Here is a 25,624-nt window from a genome sequence, read left to right as displayed (position 1 = left end):
CAGATACTACTCAAAGGAATTGATTTTAAAATACTGGGATCAATTTTGAGAACAGCGGTGAGCACTTCTGATACAGAAGACATGAGTAATCTCTCACCAATTGTATGAGATTTTCCACACTTTGCTGTCATTTTGGAAACGTTACAAAAGGCAATGAGACCACCATCAAGGTAATTTTTTAGCTTTCTTGGCAAATGATTCGAGTGTGCAACGCTTATCAAATGCTTCTTTCACCTTCTGGGACTGAGAAATACCATAAGTAGCCTCTTCAGGGTATCGTTTATGGAACTGCTCCTGCAATCTTGATAGTCTCATGGCTTCACTGGAGAGTACAGTTTTACAAGTAAAATACATGGGCATCACTGATCTGATGGGAACATTATAAAACCATACTCCAGGTATGTAATATTGTACTGATGCATTTTCTGTAGATACTGTTTCCTACCAGGATTAGAATTCAAGGCTTCACTGACATCAGATCCATAGGAGTCTCATCATACATTTTTATCCATCATTAATGGGGCTAAATTAAAATAAAAAATTATCCCAACTGGGAATGCCTACTGAACGTTGACAACAGCAGTGAGTTAACACAGATGGAACGATAGTAGCGGCATGCAAAAGAATGGCGAGGCAAAGATGAAGATGCTCACAACACTGAAAATTACGTTGACAAAGATCCAGATTGAAATTTGAATGTTAGATGGGATAGAGCTGGTGTTCGGCAAGCTACCTTTATACTATTCCAGTTAGTGTGATTGACCAATCATGCAAGGTCTCATAATCCCCAAAGATGGTGCTCGACTGCATATATGAAGCCGAAGTTGCCTTGAACACCTTTAAGAGGAATCCTCTGGGTCAGTAGGTTCACTGATTGGTTCTATTTCACCACTTGGTTCAGGCCAGCATTGTATCATTGTGTGACCTGTATTCAGTGAATCTGTACAGAAAGTTGAGAGGTGTACTTGACATATCAACAGTTAAAGATCGCATGAACTTGTTCCGTGCCGTGAGTTAAGGGGAACTGTTGGGCACCCTAGTTGCTAATTTATGCACTCATAACAACGTCTGTTTGGTTGGTGACGTCAGATGAGATTGCTGAGTTGCGGACGTGTTGTGAGGACAAGTGCTCACCACGTGCGGAGCCGGGTTTTTCCTGTGTTCCAGTGCCTCATCTTTTCCTGGGAAGTTCCTGCTCTAACGGTCAGTCAGGTCACTTACTGCCCCCCCCCCAAGTATCTTGAATGCCCCCGACCTTTTCTATTTCCCCTAATGCCCCCTTAAGACACGCAACTGCCCCCATTGTGAATCACTATTCTAGACCAGGCATGGGCAAACTACGGCCCGGGGGCCATATGCGGCCCGTTAAGCTTTTTAATCCGGCCCGCAGAACTTGATGAAATTATATTAATAAACCTTGTTAACGTTTTTTCCCCACAATTCTGGCGTTTTCCCAATAGATGACGCACTCTATATACATTGACCTTTGTTGAGGTGCAGCGTATTACTCCACATTTGCGCTTTACTCTTTGTTCGGCTCGACCTATTTGTGTGAACAGACGTTCAGCGTCATGAACATCAACAAAGCCAGCCACAGATCCAAGTTAACTGACCAACACCTCAGATCCATCCTGAGAATCGCCACAACAAAATTAAATCCAGACTTCGATGCGCTGGCTAAAAAGGGAGACCAACAACACTGTTCCCACTGAAATTAAAAATAAGTTTCTTCGTTGTGTTATGTAAAAAATGCATTTGAAAATATTTTTTTCAATAAGCCTTACATGTTACATGTCAGTTCTGTTAAGTGATGGACATGAGTAGTGCGCAGGTGCACGTACGTTCTCAAAATAAAAAATGCGCTCCAGATCAAATAACGTGCTCCGCATACTGGCGCGCTGTCACTGTTCTGTCATTGTGTGGGTCGTTGTTGAGTTTTGGCACAGGGGACAATTGAATAAGAAGCAGCAGGACAAGTAGACCTGCATCTCCTACCGTTTTTGAAATAAAGACAGTCAGGAGGAGAGTGATGATGATAATATCTTGAAGGATAACAGAATTTTCAGTGCTTTAAAATAATAACTGTTACTATTAAAAAAAGCTGTATTTTATTCATTTAATTTTCAGTGTTTTAAAAGTCATTTCAATAAATAGCTAAATACCATGGGACTTCAAAGACAGATATTTTGTTGTAATGCATTTGTTCATTTTCAATTGAAATTAAAGCACATGTTTTCTACATATCCCATGATATTTTATTTTCTCTTATGAGGTGTATTACCAAAACACTCTGTCCATCTGCTCCTGGTCCGGCCCCCCTGTCAAATTTTAGAACCCTTTGTGACCCACAAGTCAAAAAGTTTGCCCACCCCTGTTCTAGACACTATAGACATTCAGTTACCTTCTGGTAAAAAATTCCCTCCCCCTCCCCTCTTCTTATCTTCTCCACTCTGGCCTCATGTCTTCTCACCTGCCCATCACCTCCCTCTGAAGTCCCTCCTCCTTTTTCTTCATTTTCCTTCTTCAAGATTCCTTCATCTCCAGCCCTTTCCCTTTCTTGCCCACCTGGCTTCACCCATCACATTCTCACTTGCCCTTTTCCCTTCCCCCCACCTTTATACTCTGGTGCCTTCTGCATTCTTTTCCAGTCCTGAAGAAGGGTGTCGGCCAATGTTCCCTCTAATTTTTAGTAGTCAGTGTGCGCAAAATCTTATGTTGTGCAAATATTTTTCCTGTGACAAAATTATGTGCGCACTGAATGCACACATGGCAGAGTTTATGTAGGTTTACAAAATATTTGACATAAAACTGCACAGAATAACAACAAAATAACATATTTCAGTCACTCAGTTTTTTTTTCTCTCTCCTGTCTTTGGCATTTACACATTCTCTGTAAACTCTATCTAGACTAATAGAACTTCCATCCAATTGACAGCTTTTGATTCTCATTAACATATCCAAATGACATTCACCTAAATGGTTTCTCAGCTTGTTTTTTGAGTTGATTCATTAGGCTAAAACCTCGCTCACAGTCCACACTGGACACAAGAAACATTCCCCTAATGTCCATCAACTGAGCAAGGTTGCAAAACTGTTCATTTTCAAGTACAAATGCCACTATTCCAGCAAAGTTTGAAATCAGTTTGGACTTAATTTTTTCTTGCATGGAAAATTTGAAATCATTAAACTGTCTAACTATTATAGTATTTTCAGCTAGAAAATCACGATATTTTAGACATTTTAGACTTTAATCTCCTCTGGGTTTGATCGTTTTCGCTCTTGCTCATCTGCACTCAACCGTAACATGCATAGCACTCCTGTACCGGGTAATGATGGGTTCTGTTGCCAGAGCTTTTGTACACCATCCAAATGTGATTTACTTGCCAAATGACGCTTCAAAAAGTCAAGTTTCCAAATATCATCCCACTTCTTTCCACTAGCAAATTCTCCAGCAACTTTCGCATCACGACAATACAAACAGATACCTCCAGTTTCCAAATCATAATAAATATTTCTCATAGCTGAATGTTCATGGCCTCATGAGCTTTTGGTGTAGCAGTTTCTACTATTTTGTTAAGCCATTCAACTTCAAACAAATTTGCAGTTCTTCTGCACTTCATGCCCTTTGCTTCTTTTGAATTTGACATAGCGAATCAATATTTTTTCAGTAAAAACTTAGTAAACTATCTACAGGATTTCAGACAAATCTTTGTAAACTTTATGATATGCACGTTGTCAGCCAAAGATGGCTGCTGCCATGATGCAGCTGTACAAACTGGAACAGGAAAGGTGAGGTGAGGTAAATTAGTGATGTGCATTGTGATATTTGAAAAACCGACTAACTAGTTAACAGAAGCATTCAGCTAAAAGATTATTTTCAATAAGTATAATTATTAATTACTACATTATTTTAGGTAACTAACCTTTTGTGCACACATTAATTTCCTTTGTGCTGGTTGGAAAATGTGTACGCGTGCACACAGGCACAGATCAGAGGGAACATAGGTGTCGGCCCAAAACGTTGACTGCTCATTCCACTCCATGTATGTCATCTGACCTCCTGAGCTCATCCAGCACTGTGCTGATTAAAATTCTGAATTATTCTGCTTTTGCATATGCCCACAGAATCCTTTATGGAAACTTTAACCGCTGTTAATCTTAGCTCTTGTAATGATTGGGACTCGGAAGGCAGGGTACTTCGCTAAGAGTACAACTTACACAAACTTGATCATAAATGCATTCACCCCTAAAGTATTAAAACACTATCTATAAAAGTAATTTTGCAGGATTTATCATCAAATGTGCTAAAACATACCCAGATGTTCATGTGATATTCATAAAGATCCTTTTGTTTTAATCTAATTACCACATATCTGCAAAACTACCATAATGATGAGGGTATTCACACCAAACTTGTATACCATCAGGTGCTGAGGACCCATCAGTTATCCATTCAATTCTCAAATAAATGGAATAGTTGCTTAATCTAAAAACTGGGGGATAAGATTGCTTAAATTAATCTGAATGAAATGGTTGCTTATTCCAAAACTGTGGAATAAGATTGATTAAGATTTCTCTACTTTATTTGTGACTTAAAAAGTTTATGTCACACTCTTTATATTTTCTTACAAGCACTGAATGGGTCTAGAAGTACAGGAGAGAGATTCCACCAACAGCAATTGATTTCCACTTTGCCCCTGCCAGTTACCCATGCCAAGTCTTATCTGAACACTCTTCACACCCCACCCCCAAAACTCTCCCTTTCCCATTTCTAACATAAATAGAAGCATTGTGGTCTTCCACCCCCAGCCTCTCCGGCCTAGTAATAAAGTAAAAAGCAAAAAGAACAATTTGAAATTCTGACCTCACAGAAGCCGTCAACTAAAGCTTGCTTCTGCTGCAATCTTCTGGATTTTCACTCAAAATATTGTTCACAACATGCAGTACATTCATTAAAATGTCCTGACCCAGATTTTGATAAAGTTGTTGCATAAAATTACAGCTTCACAGCACAAACATGGTTTAAAATTCAGTATGAACGGATGTGCAACTCCCTTTCAAAGAATAATATTTAGTCAGCTCGTTGTAAGTCACAGTGGTTCACTTGCACAAAGTTAATCTCACAGGAACAATGGAAGCTGCAGTTCATTGCTGACTTCTCCTACTAAAGCCAAGTCCACATCTGTCAGAAAATGAAACAGTCACTTTACATTCAACAGCCAAAGGATGATGTGCAGCAAAAAGTGTGACATGATTGTTATGGAAACAATATACTTCCTCCTTCATGCCCTTAAAAAAATACAGAGTAAATGCAGCAAAGATTCAGCAGACCAGTTTTTGGTATAACTAGTCTATCAAGTATGGAGAGATTAAGTAGGCTATGCCCCTATTATTTTTCTAAGTGAGCTAATTGTTGAAGTTTACAGAATTCTTAGTGGAGACACAAGAGAATACAGATGCTGGCATTTGGGGCAATCACAATAAGCTGGAAGTGGAAGAATAGAGGTCAAGCATCATCTATGGGATTGGATAGTTGATGTTTAGGGTCGAGACTTGTGAAAGATTGCTGTGTACACTTGTGAAGGGAACTGGTGGACCAAGATCTGGCAGATATTAGGTTGATCTACTAAAGGTGAAGGGAAATGGAGATGAGTGAGGCGTGAGAGTGAGATTTGCATCAGAAGTTATGAGATGAGGCTAGGATAGAAACAAACCCCAGAGGATATGGGTTAAGGGTGAAGGGGGAAAGTTTAAAGGGAACATTAGGAGAGGTTTCCTCACACAGAGAGTGGTGGGAGTGTGGAATGTGCTGCCGTTTGAAGTGGTAAATGTGGGCTCACTTTTAACATTTAAGAAAAACTTGGACAGGTACATGGATGAGAGGGGTATGGAGGGATATGGCCCAGGTGCAGGTCAGTGTGACTAGGCGGAAAAATGGTTCAGCACAGCCAAGAAGGGCCTGTTTCTGTGCTGTAATGTTCTATGGTTCTATGATGAGAAGTGACAAAGGGAGAAATGGAGATGAAGGTTGATGGAATCCCATGAGAGGAAGGTGGAGCATGGAATCCAATGAGGATGGTGGGGAGGGAAACCGGTGGTTAGAGAATGCAGAAGGTGAGGGTGGCAAATAAAAAAGAAATGATAATGGGGTTCAGATGGATCAGGAGGAGAGGAAGGATGGACAGAGTTGGAGTAGTTACCAGAGGTTGGAGAATTCAAAGTCCATCCTACCAGTTTACAGACAGCCAGTCAGATTAAGATGCTGTTCCTGTAATTTGTGTTTAGCCTCAGGCTGGCAGTGGAGGAGGCAGATGACAGATATGTCAGAGTGGGAATGTGAAGGAGAATTACAATGGCTGGCAACCAAGAGATCCAGACAGCCATGACGAATGGAACAAAGGTGCTCAATAAAACTGTCAGCCAATGTGTCTGCTTCTGGTGCCACTAATGTCGAGAAGGCCGCCAAGAATTTTTGATGTGTTACTGAAGGTAAATATGGGGAAGATACTTTCCTTTGCTGAAAGTGAAGAAGCAAAGATGACAGATCTTAAAGTAAAAGTGACTGAAATGAGGAATTTCTTCCCACAAAGGTGGTGAATCTTTACAATTCTATATTCTGAAGGAATACAAAACAGATGAATGGATTTCTGGATGTTAGCAGAATCAGGAATTATGAGCTAGAGCAGGAAAATGATGCTGAGAAAGATCAGCCATGACATTGTTGAACATTAGAGCAGGTTCAAGGAGTAGAAATAATTAATCTACACTTGCTTCAATTTCATAAGTTCAACTCCCCACTTCTCAATTCATTTGCCTCCCCCAGCCAACCATCCAATTTCCTCTTCACTTGGTCTCACCTTTCACCTGCCAGCTTTTATTCCTTCCTCTCATCCCACTTTATTCTGGCTTCTGTCGCCTTCCTCTCCAGTCCCGATGAAGAGTTTCAGCCAAAAGCATCGGTTGTTTATTCTCCTCCATAAATGCTGCCCGACTTGCTGAGATCCTCCAGCATTTTGTGTTGCTCAAAATTTCCATCTTCTGAAGAATCTCTCGTGTTTATTATTTGTCACTCATTTCCTGTTTTAAGGGCTAGGACAGGCTGCCAATCCTTTCTCTGGAGACAAAGCCCAATTCAAAATATTTTGTTCAAGCTCCTGGTTTTGATTTTGTTTTTCCAACTTGGGTTTAACCCTTGCTCATTTTCGTTTTGGATCACAATTACAGTAGACAAAGTAGCATGGGCAAGAGATGTGTCTGCTGTTTCACTGGTTAGGGCCAGATTTATCCTGCCAGAACCACCAAATTCACTTGCCTGCCTCTTGCCCCATAACCGCCAATGTCCTCCTCTCCATACAAAAAGTTCAACTTCCCATGAAGATTAACACTTTTCACATCCCTGTCAGTATCCCCATAGTCAGCTCCTTGTGCCCAAAATCTCTGTATCCTGACATAAGCCTACATCAACTATTCTTCTCTTCATTCCTAGCCATTCCTTGACACCCAACAGCCAAATCTGCATATTCTTCAGCTGCTCCTTCCTTCACATTAATATTGGAACCGGAGCACTTGGCTATAGCAACAGGAGCTAGTTGACATAAGAGCATAGATTTTATTGAAACAAGGAACTGTATCAATTATATGCATCTTTTTTTTTAAGCAGGAACCACAGATTACAGTGTAACATATTGGCAACCAATCAATTTTCTCTGTAGATCTTGCTCACAGTTTGACATAACCTCTTGAATACACAAGCATTCAGCAGATAAGCTAATTTGGTTCAGCATTTGTGTAAAGTATAAGCAAGAGCAACAGTTTATTTCCCCCAAGATCTTTCACATACAAAACTGTAGACAGAAAAAGATTGCTTTATTTTATTTTGCAATACAGCATGGAGTAGGGCCTTCTGGGCATTTGAGCCATGCCACCCCAGCATCCCCATAACCCTAACCTATCATGGGACAAGTTACAATGACCAATTAACCTACCTGGCACATCTTTGGACTGTGGGTGGTCACCAGAGCACCCAGGGAAAACCCACATATTCTACGGGGAAGACATGTAGAGATTCCTTTCAGAACAGTGCTGGAATTGAACTCCAAACCCTGGAGTACCCCGAGCTGTAATAGTGTCACACAACTCGCTACACTGCCATAGCACCCAAAAAGCAAAGTCACGATTGGACAGTTTGAAAGAGGACATTTTGGACACAATAAAATCCTGCACACTTCGCTAATAACAAACCCCTTGCTTTTCAGTTCTATTAGTCTGACATAAGCTTCAGACCTCATTTTACCTTACCCGAGACAGTAGGATCATTCTTCAACAACAAAAACAGGTGCAATAAACCTATATTTTTTCTGGAAACTTGCAGTTACCCTGCCATGCTCAAAAGCACACGAGAGAGTGTGACCAACTATTAATAATCACATTTTCTACTCAGATGGAACACTGAGCAGATATTAAGTACAGAATTCACACAGCTGTTGTTCTAAATCACTGCACTGAAAATGAAATTACACTCAAATCAACTCCCAGGTTACTGCAGGTATCATTTAAATTACTGCACTGCATACAGCCAGTAAACTCTGAAATCACTTCCAGCACGTTGATCATAAGGCTGCTTAAATCACTCCAGTCAAGATACTAAGCAAAAAAATAAATCTGTTGTAACGTCAGTCATCATTAATGCTAATTTCCTTTGCATTAGCCCACTGTAACCTCAATCTCTTAAGAAAGCAGATGAGATTTGGACACTTTGATAAAGACCTGCAATTTGAATTCAGTAGGTATCAAGGCAGACCAAGATGCATACTCAGCATATGATTATGGACTAAAGTGCTCTGAGACCGTATCGCAGCTTCTAGCTTGGACTCAAAGAAAATTTCCGTATTTCTCTTTTAGATGCTTTGTAGCCTTCAAGGACGAAATTACAGGAAAAGATCACTCAAACAAGATGGCTGTTACTAGAATCTGGAGCAAATAAAAAGCTGCTGAATGATTTCAGCAGGTCAGGCAGCATCTGCAGAGGGTAATGGATTGTCAACATTTTGGGTTGATGCCCTTTGTCAATTCTGGAAGAGTAGAGGAGTCGTAGCCAGCACAAAGAGCTGAAGGGAAAGCAGTGGGGTAAGAGCTGGCAAGCAGAGGTGGATCTAGGTGAAGAGGGGCAACTGGCAGATAGATTGAAGTATAGAGAGCTGTGTGAGGAAACTGCATCTGTCCATTTTGCTCCTGAAAATAGGGATAAATACAAATCAGTAAAGTTATTGAAGACCTCTACAGAATGGCTGAGTTTTGCAATGTTGTTCTGCAAATTGCAAATAACGCTTAATCAGTGGGTTATTTAAATGCAAGGCTGGTAGATTTTTGCTGACCAATGTACTAACAGGAGGAGCAAAAGTACAGTAAGTGAAAAATTAGATTACAAATTATAGCTTCACTAAATTATTAAAAATGGAATACACAGCTTGCTCATGTTTCTATTTCTCTATTTAGGATATTTTTAATTTGCAGTTACAGACAGCGAGAACTCCATGCATATCAGAATCTTAAAGATCAGTAGAACAGAATATCGAAAAATACAATGCAAAAACAGTCTGTTTGGCCCACAAGGTTGTGCTGAACTAATCAGTAATGAAATGGCCAACAAAGCTAATCACTTCTGCCTCCAGAGTATCCATATCCATCCATTTACAGCACATTAATCTGCCTATCCAGGAGCCTTGAACATTTTGATTGCATCTGTCTCCACTAACACATTTGATCTCCCAAAGTCCTACACTTCACACTTAGCTGGGTTAAACTTCACCTGCCATTTCTGCAACTTATCTATACCCCCAGCTGTATCCTTTGCCAATCTTCTATGCTTTCCACAACACCCATCTTTGTAACATCGGAAAATTTACTAACTCTCCCTTCTAAGTTTTCATCCCAGGTTATTTACATACATCATAAACAGCACAGAGCTCAGTACAGAACCCTGTGCAACACTGCTCATCACAGATCTCCAGCCAGAATAATTCCCATCGACTACCACCATCTGTCTTCTATGGGCAAGCCAATTCTAAATATAAATGTCCCATTCACCGTGAATTTAAGCAGTGGTGTCTCTGGTGATCTCACTTGACTACAACTGCCCCAGGCTAACCTTGCCTGGATGTTGTCTTTAACCCTTGCCTTACCACAGCTTCCACATCACCTCAGAAAGTACAATCAAGTTATCAAAACATGATTTGCCCTGACAAAGACATGTTGACTATCTCATGGTTCTCCAAATGCTTAGCGATCCTATCCTTATGAATCCTTTACACCAGCATTAACATCAGACTCACTAGTCTACAGTTTCTTGGATTATCCTGATTTTCCATCAGGCCCTGGAGACTTATCCATCTTCATGTTCTTTCAGAACTGCAACCTTTAACCTGAAATGTACTAGCAAATTAGCATGCTCTCCCTACCATCTACATACTTTTCCTTGAATATTTATGCTAAGTTTTAATTTATGATCTCATCCACATCCTCCACCTCCAAAGCACATGCTCCCTCCTTTATCCTTGAGTGGTTCTAACCCCTCTCCCTCTTGATGTATGTACAGGATGCCTTGGGGTTCTCTTCTCTGATGTACAGCTGCTCTGATACGTCATTTATCAACATCAATAACTGGGTGCAAGATATTTTGCTGCACCCAAGTAAACTGTACTTCAATTGCAACACCAATTACCATCAACCATTCAATTAAGTTGACTTCATATTCCCCATAACAGGTCTGCTCTGATCACAAAAAAGCAGGGCAAATCTATCCACTTGATTATAGCACCTTTGACCAACTCTTTATCACCAAAGTCATGTAACATGACATCAAGTGAGATAGTTCTTAATAACCTGTTCAAGTTTTATGTTGGGCTCCATCAGCAAGATACTTCAAACCATGAATTTTTAAAAAAAGCTAAATTCCTAGTTTGAGGTTAAAGCAACTTCCTTTAGCATACAATCATACATGCCTTCAAGGGGAAAGAGTGAAACTCATTCAGCAGGACGGTAGTGGAATGGCAAGCCGCTGCACTGGCTGGGGTCACATCTAATACAAAAGGAAATAATATTGTTCAGAACCATTCATTTCAGCCTCAGATGTCAGAGAAATGCTGAATATCCAGCCATTTTCAGCAGATTCAGGATTGAGAGTATTCTCACACCATTGAGATATCTAGATGAGTAATAGAATCACCAAGGCACAGCTCACCATGGACTGAGCACTGAGAAATGGGATTAGTATAGATAGATATTGGATGGTCAGCACAGACACAGCGGGCCAAAGGGCCCACTCCCACATATTAAGATTCTACAACTCTTGGTGATAGGAGATAATAAGATCAGAAAAATTATCAGGAAATCCAAGTCAAGGACATTGGAGGGAGTAGTATAGCGCATGAGTTGCCCTATAACATCATATAGGAGGGACTTTACAAAACACATTCTAGCAGAACTAAAGAAGAGGGCATGGGTCCTATAACACTGAAGTTATTAATTAAGATTTTCTTGGCCATCCGAGGACTGAACATCACAGACATCAGTGAGTTGGATTTTGTGCAAATCATGTCAAAGCGACTATCGTTTGCATTTGAACACTGCAGTGGAATCCAAACACTCCAATCTAAAATCTGCAAGTATAGTGTATTTGTGCTTCCATATGCTTCTTATAAACATATCATCTGCAATGTCTATATCTCACCCAAGAATAATACTACACGTTTAAACATTATACAGGACTTACTGCAAAATAAATTCACTAAAATTTCAGCAAACAGGTTTCTATTTATACAATGTTCTTGAAGACAATCTGTCACTAATCATTATGGATTTGTAGGGAAGGAGCAGTAAGAACGGGGGAGAGGTGATAGGGGTTAAGGTGTGTCAGGTGACATGCCACTGTGGCAAGTAACTATTATATTTATTATCAGTGCTAGTGTGAACTTTGATGATTTACAGCAGATGCCATAGGCTTTGAGGGGAGGGCAGAGAAAAAGAGGTCATTATGGGATTGAGTTCGTAAATGAAGGTTTCTCAGAAGCAGAAGGGAATAAGATTGCTACTTATCAAGAAGAAGAACAGTACAATTGATGAGAAGAAAGCTAAAGACTTGAGCAAGTAGAGAGCTGGTGGTGGAGGGGATGGGAGTGTGCAAGAAAGCACAGGCAGGTCAGCCCTGATAACCAAGGAGTCCCAAACTATTTTGAATATTGATTTGTCCACCAGTCAGAAAATATGCATTAAAGGAATCGACAGGGCAAAATGATTTCCATAGTATTGTAATGAATGACATCAAAATCATAAAAGACTGATGAGAACAATTCCTAGAACTGTAGTTCTGCCATTCATAAGAATGAACATAAATAATTATGTCCGATTTTTGAATTAAACATGCAGATGTGTTCATAAGTTGGGTGCGCTTAACCCAGAGACTGTCTATGATTTTACTGTCTGAACCTACAAGACGACCACAGTGAGCCATCAGAATCTTGTCTGTTTTGCTTTCCAACCATTTGGGGAAACTTATTATACTTAACTCAGGGTGCACATTATTGGGTGTGTATTTGATGCAAGCATGTTAGTAGAGTACTCCACTTTCTGAGGGAAGCCTACTCAGCTGATGTCATATGTACTGGTGTGGGATAGCAACTGGCATACACGATGGTGCGCAGAGCACCCTCCCCTCCCTGTCTATGTATGAAACTACTCAATGAGAAACTTAAGAGGGGGAAACATTAATTTAGCCACATGCCAAAATGTTCCATAATAAAGGAAATAATTTATTTATACAATTCCTTCTTTTCAAACATAACCAGGAGCAAATTTACTCTATTAACATCAAATGTGACCAGTTTCCAGCTAGCTATTTGTAGTGGGTAATGTACTTAGTTAAGAGCAGACAACGGTATTGCACTTTCTAGGTCCAGCTGAACAAGCTTGGTGTTTCATCATATTAAAACACAGCAACTTGCCATACAAATAAGTCTCTGTTGGCAGCCTGCTCCTTATTGCATTCAGTAAATTAATCTAGTTACAGCAGTCTGCCTCAGAAAGTGATACTATCACTTGGCCAGGCCAATGTGACATCATAAACCAAAACAACTGATGCAAGCAAACACCAAGTCACTTCCTTCAAGGTCCCAAGCATTTCAGAGTTAAACAACAAATTTACAGACACTATCATTTTGTGCTTCATTTCATTCAATCAGTAATTCAATGAGAATTACAAGGACCTAGGTTTCAATCTCCCTCAGCAATTAGATCCTCAGTCTCCTCACTTGCAATCATTATGGATCAGAAACTTAACCTTGTCATTGACCATCAACACAGGTACATCACAAGGCTGAATGCTTCAACCCTGCTTTAACCTTTACCAACTACTGTGCAGCTAAGCATGGTTCACACCATCTCCAAGCTTGCCAGTGACACCAATGTTGTTGGCCCAATCACAGATGGTGACAAGGTGGTAAAGGAGTAAGATAGGTCAGTTGGTAGAGTGGTGCCTCAATATCAGCCATAACTTCAATTGTGAACTTTCGGAAGGGAAAATTAGACAAACTAGCACCAGCCCTCATTGAAGGTTCAGTTTCCTAGATGTTAGCAGCTAAGAATCTCTCCTGGGCTGAGCTCATAGATGCGACCCTGAAGGCAGCACACCAGCATCTCTCACAAGTTTAAGGAAATTTAGTATGCCCTAATCTCTGACCAACTTCTCCAGATGTTCAGTGGAAAGCATTTTAATTGGATGCACCATGACCTGACAAGGGAACTCAAAGAGGCTACAGAGAATGGTGGACTTGTCCAGAACCATCATGGGCACAGCTCTCCCACTACTGAGGACATCAACAAGAGATGTTATCTCCAGGAGATAACATCCATCATTGAGGCCTGCCACCAGTCAGACCACATCCTTCTCTCACAGCTGCTATGAAGCAGGAGATACGGGCTGCTGAAGACACAACCCCGAAGTTCAACAGTAGCTCCTTCCCCACTGCCATGAGGTTCTCCAACAGACTATAAAAAAACATTTTCCGAGATAGAATTAGGTTTATTTTGTCTGGTAACTTACTTTGACTTACGTAATTTCTTCTCATCATATTTGCAATGGTCAGTTCTGCCACTACAATAACTTAATTTTCATGGTATTTATGCCATGGGTATGAATGCCCATGACAATAAACTTGGATGAGAATAGCATAGGTAAAAATTAAAAGAGCTTACATAGAACTGCAAAAAGTTTAGTATGAGTCACAAAAAAATCTGGAAGGGGTATTGTCATTGTAATATTTGCATATACCCAGCCATAATAACTTTGACACACAAACATTTGCAAGAAAGATGTGCATATCTCTAAACATCCTATGATTAATCAGTGCCTCAAGGTACAAGATCCTTAAAACTCTTAATTTCAGTAACAACAATCACATACAAAGCACAGTGAAAGGATACTGAAACTCCTGTCTGTTATTCCTAAGTGCCAGAGGTTTATCCTGAGGTCATCAGCTGACATATACGTCTCACAGTCACTGTTGACTGAAATTGAGTTGATGTGATAGGTATGAGCATTAGCGAAGATCTTCCGTGGAGTCACCTCCACCATCAGATCCATCGGCTTCAGTACTGGGACCTGCAGAGAAAAACAAATGTGCATTATTCAATCACTTGTAATCAACTTCAACACCTTTATACTTCTCAGTGTATTAAGCAAAAGGTACTATTGATGTCAGCAGTCCAGGTACCTTAAGTATAAACCAAAGAGTAGTCTTCAGATTCAAATAGTTATAAATGAATTCCTTTAAAAGCCCTGGCTCCAACTGGGAAAGCAGTGGGAATCTCAATAGTCTGTATTTGCAACCTGCGCATCTTTAGTTGGTTCACATTTTAAGCAACATTTCCAAGTCAGTTAAACTCATACCTTTAAAAAAAACGTCAAGATTCTCTGCATGGGTTTAGTAAACTGCATTCCCATAAGGTAGGAGGAAATGCCAGAGCACAAATAATGAAATCTTCTGTTTGACTTGAACATGTAAAGTTGGCATTGAGTCAGATATCCAGGCCACTGAAGAAAAAAATTATCTATGGCACAACAATGTCATATTAAGAAGGTACTGAAATATAATAAACTATACAACATAATAAAATGTTTATTCTACAACAATTCTCTATCAACAAGGAGCCAAAAGTAACTTCAGGTTTTAAGCTCAAAATAAATTTGGTTGTCCTCTTATACTAGGGCATTTTGAGTTTAATCAAAGTCAATGGAAAAGAAAACTGACCAGGCTTCATGACATTCTTATCCTGGCCCTTCCGATCTCTTAATTGGAGGGAGAAATATATAGAATCCCCATATGACTCAGTTTTCTGCTGCTCTCCAAATCATTTGTGTGTCTGCCTGAATTCTCCCATTCACCTGTGCCACCCTTATTGTCCCATTTTTGGTGGCCTAATTCATCACCTGGTCATGGGCTCCCCCACTTCTCTTAATTATCCCTCAAAACTGTAATTACTGCTATCCTTCTATAAGATTCATCTTAAACCTGTTTATTCTACTTCCTGTCTCAGCAGTGGACATAGCTGAGTTAGAACATCAAATGCATAGAGAGGTCTAGAACAATAACCAAAGGGTCATACAACATGAACAAATTCAATATTCAATTACAAGACCATATCATTGTAAATTGTCCTATGATTAGACTAGGATTAAACTGGGTGTTTTTTGTGCACAGCTCAAAAGGCCAGAAGGACCTACTCTGCGCTATGTATCAATTTAAAAAAATTAAATTAACTTGGCAGTGACACAGCTTGAACCAAACCACTGTAGAATTAGATTCAACACAGGCATATTTCAGATGTCTGGTCAGTTGCCTAAATCAATTAATGTACTATTAAGACTACAAGATACTGGAGCAGAATTAGGCCTTTTGGCCCATTGAGCCTGCTCCACCATTTCATCATGGTTGATCCATTTTCCCTCTCAGCCCCCATCTCTTGACTTCTCTCCATATCCCTTCATGCCCTGACTAAACAAGAATCTATCAACCTCTACCTTAAAAATACCTCATGGCTCAGCCTCCACAGCTGCCCGTAGCAATGAATTCCACAGATTCACCACTCTCTGGCTAAAGAAACTTCTCTTCTTCTCCATTCTAAAAGGACACCCCTCTATTCTGAGGCGGTGTCCTCTGGTCTTAGACTCTCCCACCATAGGAAACATCCTCTCCATATCCACTATCAAGGCCTTTCACCACTCAATAGGTATCAATGAGATTCTACGCTTCTCCCCACCAATCTTCTGAATTCCAGTGGCTACAGGCTTGGAGCCATCAAACGCCCCTCAGATGATAAGCTTTTCAATGCTGGAGTCATTTTCATGAACCTCCTTTGAACCCTCTCCAATGTCAGTACACCCTTTCGGTTTTATTTTGTAAAGAAACCTCCATTAGCAATGCTCAGTTATATGATTCAATTGCTGAGCAAAGAGAAAATATTTGCCGGTTTACTGATCAACTGGTTATCCTATAAATGCAATGTACTACAAAAAAAAGCTCTCATTGTGTATTTCTCAAGAATTTCATCATTGGCGTAGTTTACTCCAGCTCCACAAAGTGCAGTAGTGCACTTGTCAGTCGGCCGTGAAGCTGCATCATTCGAAGCTTTTTCACAATATCATGCAGACATGTTATCCGTCAATGTTTATGACCTTTTCTCTGAAATCCACTGACAGGCACTATATTTCACACTGCTACATATCCCCAAGAGCTTTGCTGCATTCGCATGATCATTTCAGCTAACGACTGATTTAAAGTCTCATTCCTGCACAAGATGAATTGTGGAAATGTCCATAATTCAGTTAAAAAAATGAATGAAAAATTTTGGTGGTTCCACTAATATGTGACTGCAAACAAATGGCTTTAATTGATAGATTTCTCTCATATTGGAGGATTAATGGGGCAAGATGGTGCCACTGAAAACTGTTTTATTGCTTTGTTGTTCATATCTATTTTAATAGCTTATTGCTGTATGCACCATTCCTCATTGTCCAAAGCAATCACAACAACAGTTCAATGTTCTTTTCCAACTTCCCCTCTCCCTTTTTGGGGGGGGGGGGCAGGGCTCTAATTTAAAACCAAATATTGATTTTCTCACCAACTGCCATTACACTTTTCCCCCTTTCATAATTTCTGGAATGATGCGTAGAAAACTGGCAAAGTATAAAGCAGGATATTTATCAGCTGCAGTTATGAGCAGAGAAAAGGCAGATTGAGTCTAACCCGGCCAAATGTAAAGCATTGCACTTTGGAAAAACAAATGAGAAGGGGCAGTACACTGTTAAAGGCAAAATAGTGTCAATGAGCAGAGGGATCTTGTGCTCCCTGAAAATGGGTACACAGATTGACAGGGTGGTAAAGATTGCATATGGCATGCTTGTCTTTATTAGTTGTGGCATTGAGTTCAGAGGTCAGTAAATTATGTAACAGCTTATTAAGCTCAGGTAAAGCCACATCTGGAGTATTACTTTATTCTGGTCGTCCCATTATAGGAAGGATACCTGGGCTTTGGTGAGGGGTGCAGAAGAGGCTTAACAGTATTAGAAAGTACGTGCTTTAAGGGAGGGTTGGACCAGCTTGGCTTTTCTCTGGAACGGCAGAGGCTGAGAAAATATCTGATCAAGGTTTGAAAAATTATCAAAGATATAAAGTTGACAGTTAGTGACTTTTCTCCAGGGTTGAAATATCTAATACCAGATTGCACATGTTTAAGGTGCAAGGGGCTAACCTTAAAGGAAATGTGCAGGGCAAATTTGTTTTACAAAACACACAAGAGGTTTGAAGCCCCCTGCACTGTGCTGCTTGTGTTGATTGTAAAGACAAATACAATAGGTGGTGTTCAAGAGGTTTTTGGGTAGGCACCTAAGTGTACAAGAAATGGAAGGACATGAACATTGTGTAAGCGGGAGGGATTAATTTAGTTGGGCATTTGATTACTGATTTTAATTAGCTTGGCACAACCTTGTAGTCCGATGGGCTTGCTCCTGTGTTTTACTGTTCTACGTATCCTTACTTGCATATTCAAAAATATTAGGCCCAATTACTCATCAATTCACTTCTTGAAAAAAGGTTATAATGAGAGTCACTGATTTACCAGAATTAGCAAATCAAAATCTCCTTCGCTTACTTGGAATTATTTTGGGAGAAATTGATTCATCCATATTCCCATGAAAGTCAATCTGTGGCTTGGGACATGAAAATAATGGTAACCCAAGAAAAATATTCTAACTAAATTCAATCTTCCTCATTTAAGATTATTCCATTTAGTCAAACAAATTCATTAAAAAAATCATTAGGTAGCACAATTTGACCATCCTATCAGACGTGTTTAAAAAAGAGCTGTCAGAATAAGATGTGTTAGATGGATGAGGAAGTAAACTGGCTTCCATAGTAACTTCAGATAGTGCATGAGACTGGGAAAAACTCAGGGAAGGTGCTAGAAGCCTGGAAATGAGGTTACACTTCTGCTCTGCTACATTGAAAAGCCCAAAGGTCATGATGGGAATAGTGGGACGTAGCTTGGAAGTGGGATTGGATTGACTATTGAAGCAACACACACACAAAATGCTGGAGGAACTCAGCAGGCCAGGCAGCATCTATGGAAAAGAGTACAGCTGACATTTCGGGCCAAGACCCTTTAGCAGGGCCCAGTTTGTATTGGATTGACTATCATGTGTGAGAATGACTGGTAGAATCTGGGAGGAGTTAGTGCGCACAGAGGAAGATTAAATAGGTAAAAGGGTATGATTAGTGTAAATAGGTGCTTGATCACTGGCACAAATTCTAATTGAGTAGCCCATTTATACGCTGTATCTCCATGACTAACATAATCTTTGTGAAAATGAGAGAGAAAAACAGGTGCAGAACAAATTAATTTATCAGTGACACTGCTTGAACTACATTACTGCAGAATTAGATCCTCTGCAAGATTGAACACGGCCTTATTTCAAATGTCTGGTCAGTTGCCTAAATCAGTTAATAAGTACTTTTAATAGGCACCTCTAGGAAGAGAGGGATTGGAAATACATTTTGGTTTTAATAAACTTTCAATTAACTGAGCCCAGTTTAAATACAACTGAGACCTGTTCAGCAGGAAAACATTAAGCATCAGCATCTTGTTTCCAGGATTCATACTCCGATCAGGAGACATAATAATTCAAATTTAGAGGAAAATATGACACATCAATAATGTTAATTCAATACGAGTGATAATTTTATATGCTAATTGCAAACAGCCCAAAATAATTGCAGTAGGATGGTGAGAATACTAGAATAATCACATCTCTTGAGACATAACAGCCTCCAGGCATCAGTCTCTCTCATCATTACCACTTCTCGTATTCTACTACCTACATGCTCCTTCCCACCCGAATCTCTCCTTCAAATCATTTCTATCAACATAATCTCACTGCATCCACTTCAGGCTTTGGGAGATGTGTCCCATTGGTGGTAATTACCAAACTCTGGGTTCTCGACTTGAGTACAAGTTCCCATATCAAAATTCAATCAAAGCAATTTAGAATGTGTACTTTACAGAAGGAAAGTCAGTTGAAGCTGGGGGAGCTCGGTAGGTCAGGTAGCATCTATAGAGGGAAATAGACCATCATTGACTCGAGCTGAATTCGCTCATCAGGAATGAAAAGAAAGAGCTGAATCCCGTCACCTCCTGGCTTTTGCATTTTTATTTCCAGTTCTGATGAAGAGTCTTGGCCCTGAACATTCACTGCCCGTTTCCCTCCAAAGGTGCTGCCGATATACTGAGATCCTCCAGAATTTTTTGTGCGTTGTTTCAGATTTGCAGTCGCGTGGACACAGAAAGCAGTACTTGGGATTCAAATCAACAACTTTTGATAGTTATGCAAAGACAATCCAAAGGAAGGTCCACAGGATCTGTCAAATAAAGCCAAGTTGCCATTCATAAAACGCTCTACTTCTTGGGGCATAGTATCAATTTTTCCAGAAACATCAGGTTGCAAGAGGTTTGTGCAACAGTAGGATTCAGTGTACTGGGAAAGTCAGAAGTACTTCTAACATGTAATTGACAACACAAGCATTTAGAGGCCTTTAGTCAACTACAATCAAGTTGAAACCAATCCACCCAAGGCTGGCAGAGATATACAACCTCCAACAGAACCAAGCTATTCAGCTATAAAACACTGAACACCACTTGTGCATTGATAATATCTCATTCTGTTTTGGACAGGTGACAGACAGAGAAACACATGACATTTCTCTAATACATCAATTTTTGAAGAGCGGAATGGCCTTGTACCATGCCCCACAAAGACTCCAATTCCAAATTGTCGAAGCATGTATATCATCTATAACCTTGAGATTCACCTTCTTGCAAGTGCTCACAAAGAAGCACAATGGAATTCACCAAAATAAACCCCAGACGACCACCATATATCCAATTGCGCAAATAGTAAAAAAAAAAGTAAATGGTAACACATTGGACATGAACCGCAGAATCTGCAGGAGTGAGTCCACAGCTATGGAACTTGTTCAGCACCATTCCAGGAACCCAGAGGCTGCTGGGCAATAACTGCTTGAGAGCCTGGTAGCCTGATACCCAGGACTCTTGCATTTCCCACCTGAAGGTAGTAGCGAGGAGAGGGGGACACTGTCAAACACAAGCAAACAACGCTGAACACCTGTTTTCTCCTCTTGCCTTAGATGATCTTCCACCATCAGGCTTTGATGCAGCATCCACGGCCAGCAACAGCCACGCTGGCCACGCCTGCAGTAGAGTCTAGTTTGCTGAATCCCATAAGAGACTGTACAAGTGCCAGATCGCTAAGTCGATTCAAAAGTACATCCCTAAAAGGGAAATTACAGACTGTAGCGATTGCAGTTCAGAAGAAGATGTAAATGCATTAGAGTATCTTGCAGCTTTGTGACCTCTCTGCAAAACGTCACTGTTTGTTGCAGCACCATCTTGGGAAAGATAGTTATCACAAACAGATCTCCTGCCATTCACTGGTTAAGTGGACAGTCTCAGCAAAGCTGTAGCGTGTAACTGCAGGGGCATTGACCAAAGGCTGAAGAAAGCCCATATACCAGTGGAGTGCAGTGAAGGGCCAGTTTCCCCAATGAGCAGATGGTATAAAGTGACTGTCTCTATGGTTGGCAAATACTAGCTCAATCTTATGACTGTAAATAATGTTAGTTACTGGTATTTCTGTAAACTCTTTGTTGAACAATGTGGTCATTAATTTATCTTCTTTATTGTCCTCTGCCTCTGTTCTAATTATCTCAAAAATGCAATTGCTGTTTGCCTTGAAAGCTCAAAGGCATTGTAAAATCCACTGGAGTAATATGGCAACAGTTTTTATTATACCAGAGCCTGCAGAGCAAGAGTACATCAGCCTCTTTTAAATTTTGAGATTTATGACCCATACGATGGATTTATGGGCAAAATGTTACATTTCAATGCTTAACATACAGCTTGACTAATAAACTGGATAGTTTAATCAAAATTAATCCCCTTCAACTGGAGAAAATTATTACAACAGTGGCCTACATGGGGGCAGTTATCTATGTCTTGCTACCTCACAAAATAATGGATGCAATTTTCCAAGATGCAAGACAAAATTAATCTTTTTGCAATGACAAACATTGCCATGTATTAAGCAGTGGGGGAAACCAAACCAAAAGGGAAAAATAGAATTTCTTTCAAACATAATAAATATATGCCAAATGTTAAAAGTTGTTTAAATGAATTGAAAAGGTAATCTCTCCTCTTTCAAATTATCTGAAATTCATGAATATCTGCCTCATTGTTTCTCCAAGAGGAACTCTTTCATTTTTCCTAAAGCCAAATTAATGTGTCTGAGATCCAAGAGGAATGCAGCCAAAGTTTAGAAACCAACCAATTTGGGATAAAGATATGATAGAATTAAGCACTCACAGTCAAACTGAAGAGAAGCATTTGGAAGTGTTTATGGACAAGAATAGTACAAATACAGTAATTAATCTCGTCTCACACTTACACTGAAAATGAAGTAGGCAAAATCCTTGCTAAACTGGTCAAGAATTCAAAGATATTAAATTACCACTAAAGAACAGCAATTCAGTAACTTAAAAACAGAAAAGAACAATTCCCTTTGATGTTCTTTGTAATACTAGTATGCTTACAGTCAGTCTCAGCAAATTAGTTTTAGGGTTATTTTTCGTAGTACCTTGTACACATCATATCAAGGCAACTTGTCAAAAGATCCAAGAGAACCCTAAAAGATGACAGAGAGCAATAGCCTTAAAGTTGAAAGTAAAATTTATTATCAGAGTGCACACACATCACCATATACGACCCTGAGCTTCTTTTCTACTGGCATACTTATCCAATCTCTAGAAGAGTAACTGTAAACAGGATCAATGAACAAACTGTGCAAATGCAAATATAATAGCAATAAATAACAAGATAAGGAATCCTTCAAGTGAGACTATTGGTTGTGGAAACAACCAGAAATAGAATGAGTGCGGTTATCCTTTTGTTCCAGACCCTGATGATTGCGGGGTCGTAACCGTTCTTGAACCTGGTGATGCGAGTCCCAAGGCATTTGATGGCAGCAGTGAGAAATGAACATGGCCTGGGCGGTAAGGATTTCCGATGATGGATGCTGCTTTTCTATGGCAACGTTTCATGCAGATATGTTCAATGTTTGGGAGGGTTTTACCCATGATGTACTGGGCTGAATCCACTATTTCTGTAGGATTTTCCACTCAAAGCCATAATGCAGCCAGTCAGCACACTTTCCACCAAATGCCAATGCAAGTTTGCCAAGGTTTCTGATGACATACTGAGTCTCTGCAGACTGAGGAAGTAGAGGCTCTGTCCTGCTTTCTTTGCAATTAGGAGCTGTCTTCCTTTGTCTGTCGAAGAACATGTCTATGCATAACTGAATATTTATAAATACTCGGAATAAGATATAACAGATGTGATATAATGAATAGATAGTTCACCACTTAATTGTCCATTTGACTCTTGGATAAGGAGCTCATGCTTGACTACATTTTGAAATTCAGTTGTTTAACTTGGGTTTCATGCTGCACGACACATTTGAAAGCGAGATTCGATTGCATTTATTTCTGCACAACACACAACAGGAAACATTATCACCTTCCTCAGATATGATACATTTGCAGCAACCGATATAGCAACAGCTATGCACATTTGCTGCCTCTGGTGCAATATACAAATACACATTCATGGGAAACCATAAGAGTCCTTGCAGTATCAAAAGTAGGCCAAGGTCTTCCACTGCTTTTAGAGGAAGCAATTAGTAACTTTGACCTTTTCCCCGAGTGCCCACCTCCAAAGCGAGAATGTTCCACTCTCAATCAGAAACGTAAACTTTCCTCACTCATTTTGATGCACCATCAATAACTCACACTGAGACGTAGGTGAGATATCGGCTTTTATTGACTGGAAGAAGGAACCAGGAGTGAGTGTCTATCATACAAGGTCTTGGAGACTGAGGCCGAGCGTCAGGCCGCAGATCTCCTTTATACAGGGGCCTGTGGGAGGAGCCACAGGAGCAGTCAGCAGGGGCATGTCCCGACAGGCACATAGTTCACCACACATTTCCAACCTGCAACTAAAAGCAACAGCTGAGCCATTTGAAGCAATACATCCACGGAAAATTGCTGCTTCAGGAGCTCATGCCTTGCACTCTGTACTTAAGAAAGTCAATCCCCAGCAGCCCACACAGAAATAGGACACGTTTCCCTGTGCAGCACTAGGGCTTAAATGTACATTTTCATTTTCAGAAGAACATTGACTTCCTATGTATGAATCTGAAATGACAGAAGCAGCCTCATATGTTCAAGGTCTCCTCTGCCTGGAGAATCAGCCACAATTCCTTCCTCATTAAACTATATATAGTTCTACCCCATGCCTAGAAAAATAAAGTAAATTCAAAACCTTTTGATCTGATTGCTGAAGTAGGTAGTAATTGTTAAAACTAGATTCAGAGCACTGCAGCACACAAGCTGGCTATTCAGCCTATCAAGTCTATGTGACTTTATTTTCTGACTTGTTCCGTCTGCCAACACCTGGACCACAGACTTAAATACCCCGCTCATTCATGTACATATCCAAATTTCTCTCAAATGTTATAATTGCACCTGCATCTACCATTTCCTCATTCTCCACTCTAAGCAGCTCCCCTCAGATTCCCTTCAATTGTTCCACCTTTCACCTAAACCTCTGACTTCTAGTTTTACCTCACACAACCGGAAAGGAAAAGCCTGCATGCTGTCACCCTATCTACACCTCTATAAGATCACACCCCATTCTCTTGCCCTCTCATGAATAAAGCCCTCACCTATTCAACCTTTCCTTACAACTGAGGTGTTCAAGTCCTACCAACATCCTTGTAAATTTTCGCTGCACTCTTTCAAACTTATTGACACCTTTCCTGCAAATTGGTGACCAGAACTGCACACGATACTCCAAATTCAGCCTCACCACCATCTCATACAACTTCAACATAACACCCTAGCTCCTGTAGTCAATTTCTTGAGTTATGAAGGCCTATGTGCCAAAAACTCTTTTTATGACCCTATCTATCTGAAATTATAAATCTGCACCCCCAGGTCCCTTTGCTCTACTGCAGATCTCGTAATGCCCTACCAGGACCCTTTATTCTACTGTACGTCTCATACTGCCCTACCAGGTCCCTTTGTCCTACTGTACGTCTCATACTGCCCTACCAGGTCCCTCTGTCCTACTGTACATCTCATACTGCCCTACCAGGTCCCTTTGTTCTACTGTACGTCTCATACTGCCCTACCAGGTCCCTTTGTCCTACTGTACGTCTCATACTGCCCTACCAGGTCCCTCTGTCCTACTGTACGTCTCATACTACCCTACCAGGTCCCTTTGTCCTACTGTACATCTCATACTGCCCTACCAGGTCCCTTTGTTCTACTGTACATCTCATACTACCCTACCAGGTCCCTTTGTCCTACTGTACGTCTCATACTGCCCTACCAGGTCCCTTTGTTCTACTGTACGTCTCATACTGCCCTACCAGGTCCCTTTGTCCTACTGTACGTCTCATACTGCCCTACCAGGTCCCTCTGTCCTACTGTACGTCTCATACTACCCTACCAGGTCCCTTTGTCCTACTGTACATCTCATACTGCCCTACCAGGTCCCTTTGTACTACTGTACGTCTCATACTACCCTACCAGGTCCCTTTCTTGTACTGTACGTCTCATACTGCCCTACCAGGTCCCTTTGTTCTACTGTATGTCTCCTACTGCCCTACCAGCTCCCTTTGTTCCACTGCAGATCTCGTACTGCCCTACCAGCTCCCTATGTTCTACTGCAGATCTCCTACTGCCCTACCAACTCCCTTTGTTCTACTGCAGATCTCGTACTGCCCTATCAGCTCCCTTTGCTCTACTGTATGTCTCGTACTGCCCTACCAGGTCCCTTTGTTCTGCTGCACGTCTCGTACTGCCTATCATTCACTGTAAGACTTTCCCTGGTTTGTCCTGTCAAAGTGCAACATCACACACTTGCTGCATTAAATTCCAAGTAG

At 40.5% G+C, this 25,624-nt stretch overlaps 1 protein-coding gene across 2 annotated transcripts in view; it reads right to left on the bottom strand.

Annotated features, from left to right (window-relative positions):
* Window positions 1–25,624, bottom strand: part of LOC132391704 (serine/threonine-protein phosphatase 2A 55 kDa regulatory subunit B gamma isoform) — a 194,761-nt gene that overhangs the window by 61,988 nt on the left and 107,149 nt on the right. For both annotated transcript variants that reach the window (XM_059965251.1, XM_059965250.1), the window contains one exon: window positions 14,476–14,653. In XM_059965251.1, the coding sequence (XP_059821234.1) occupies window positions 14,476–14,653 (178 nt within the window). The remainder of the gene's footprint in view (window positions 1–14,475; window positions 14,654–25,624) is intronic.

This window comes from Hypanus sabinus, chromosome 3, assembly GCF_030144855.1.
Source record: "Hypanus sabinus isolate sHypSab1 chromosome 3, sHypSab1.hap1, whole genome shotgun sequence".
NCBI lineage: Eukaryota > Metazoa > Chordata > Chondrichthyes > Myliobatiformes > Dasyatidae > Hypanus > Hypanus sabinus.
Note: the sequence above shows the minus strand (reverse complement) of the source record. Positions and strands in the feature narration are given on the sequence as shown.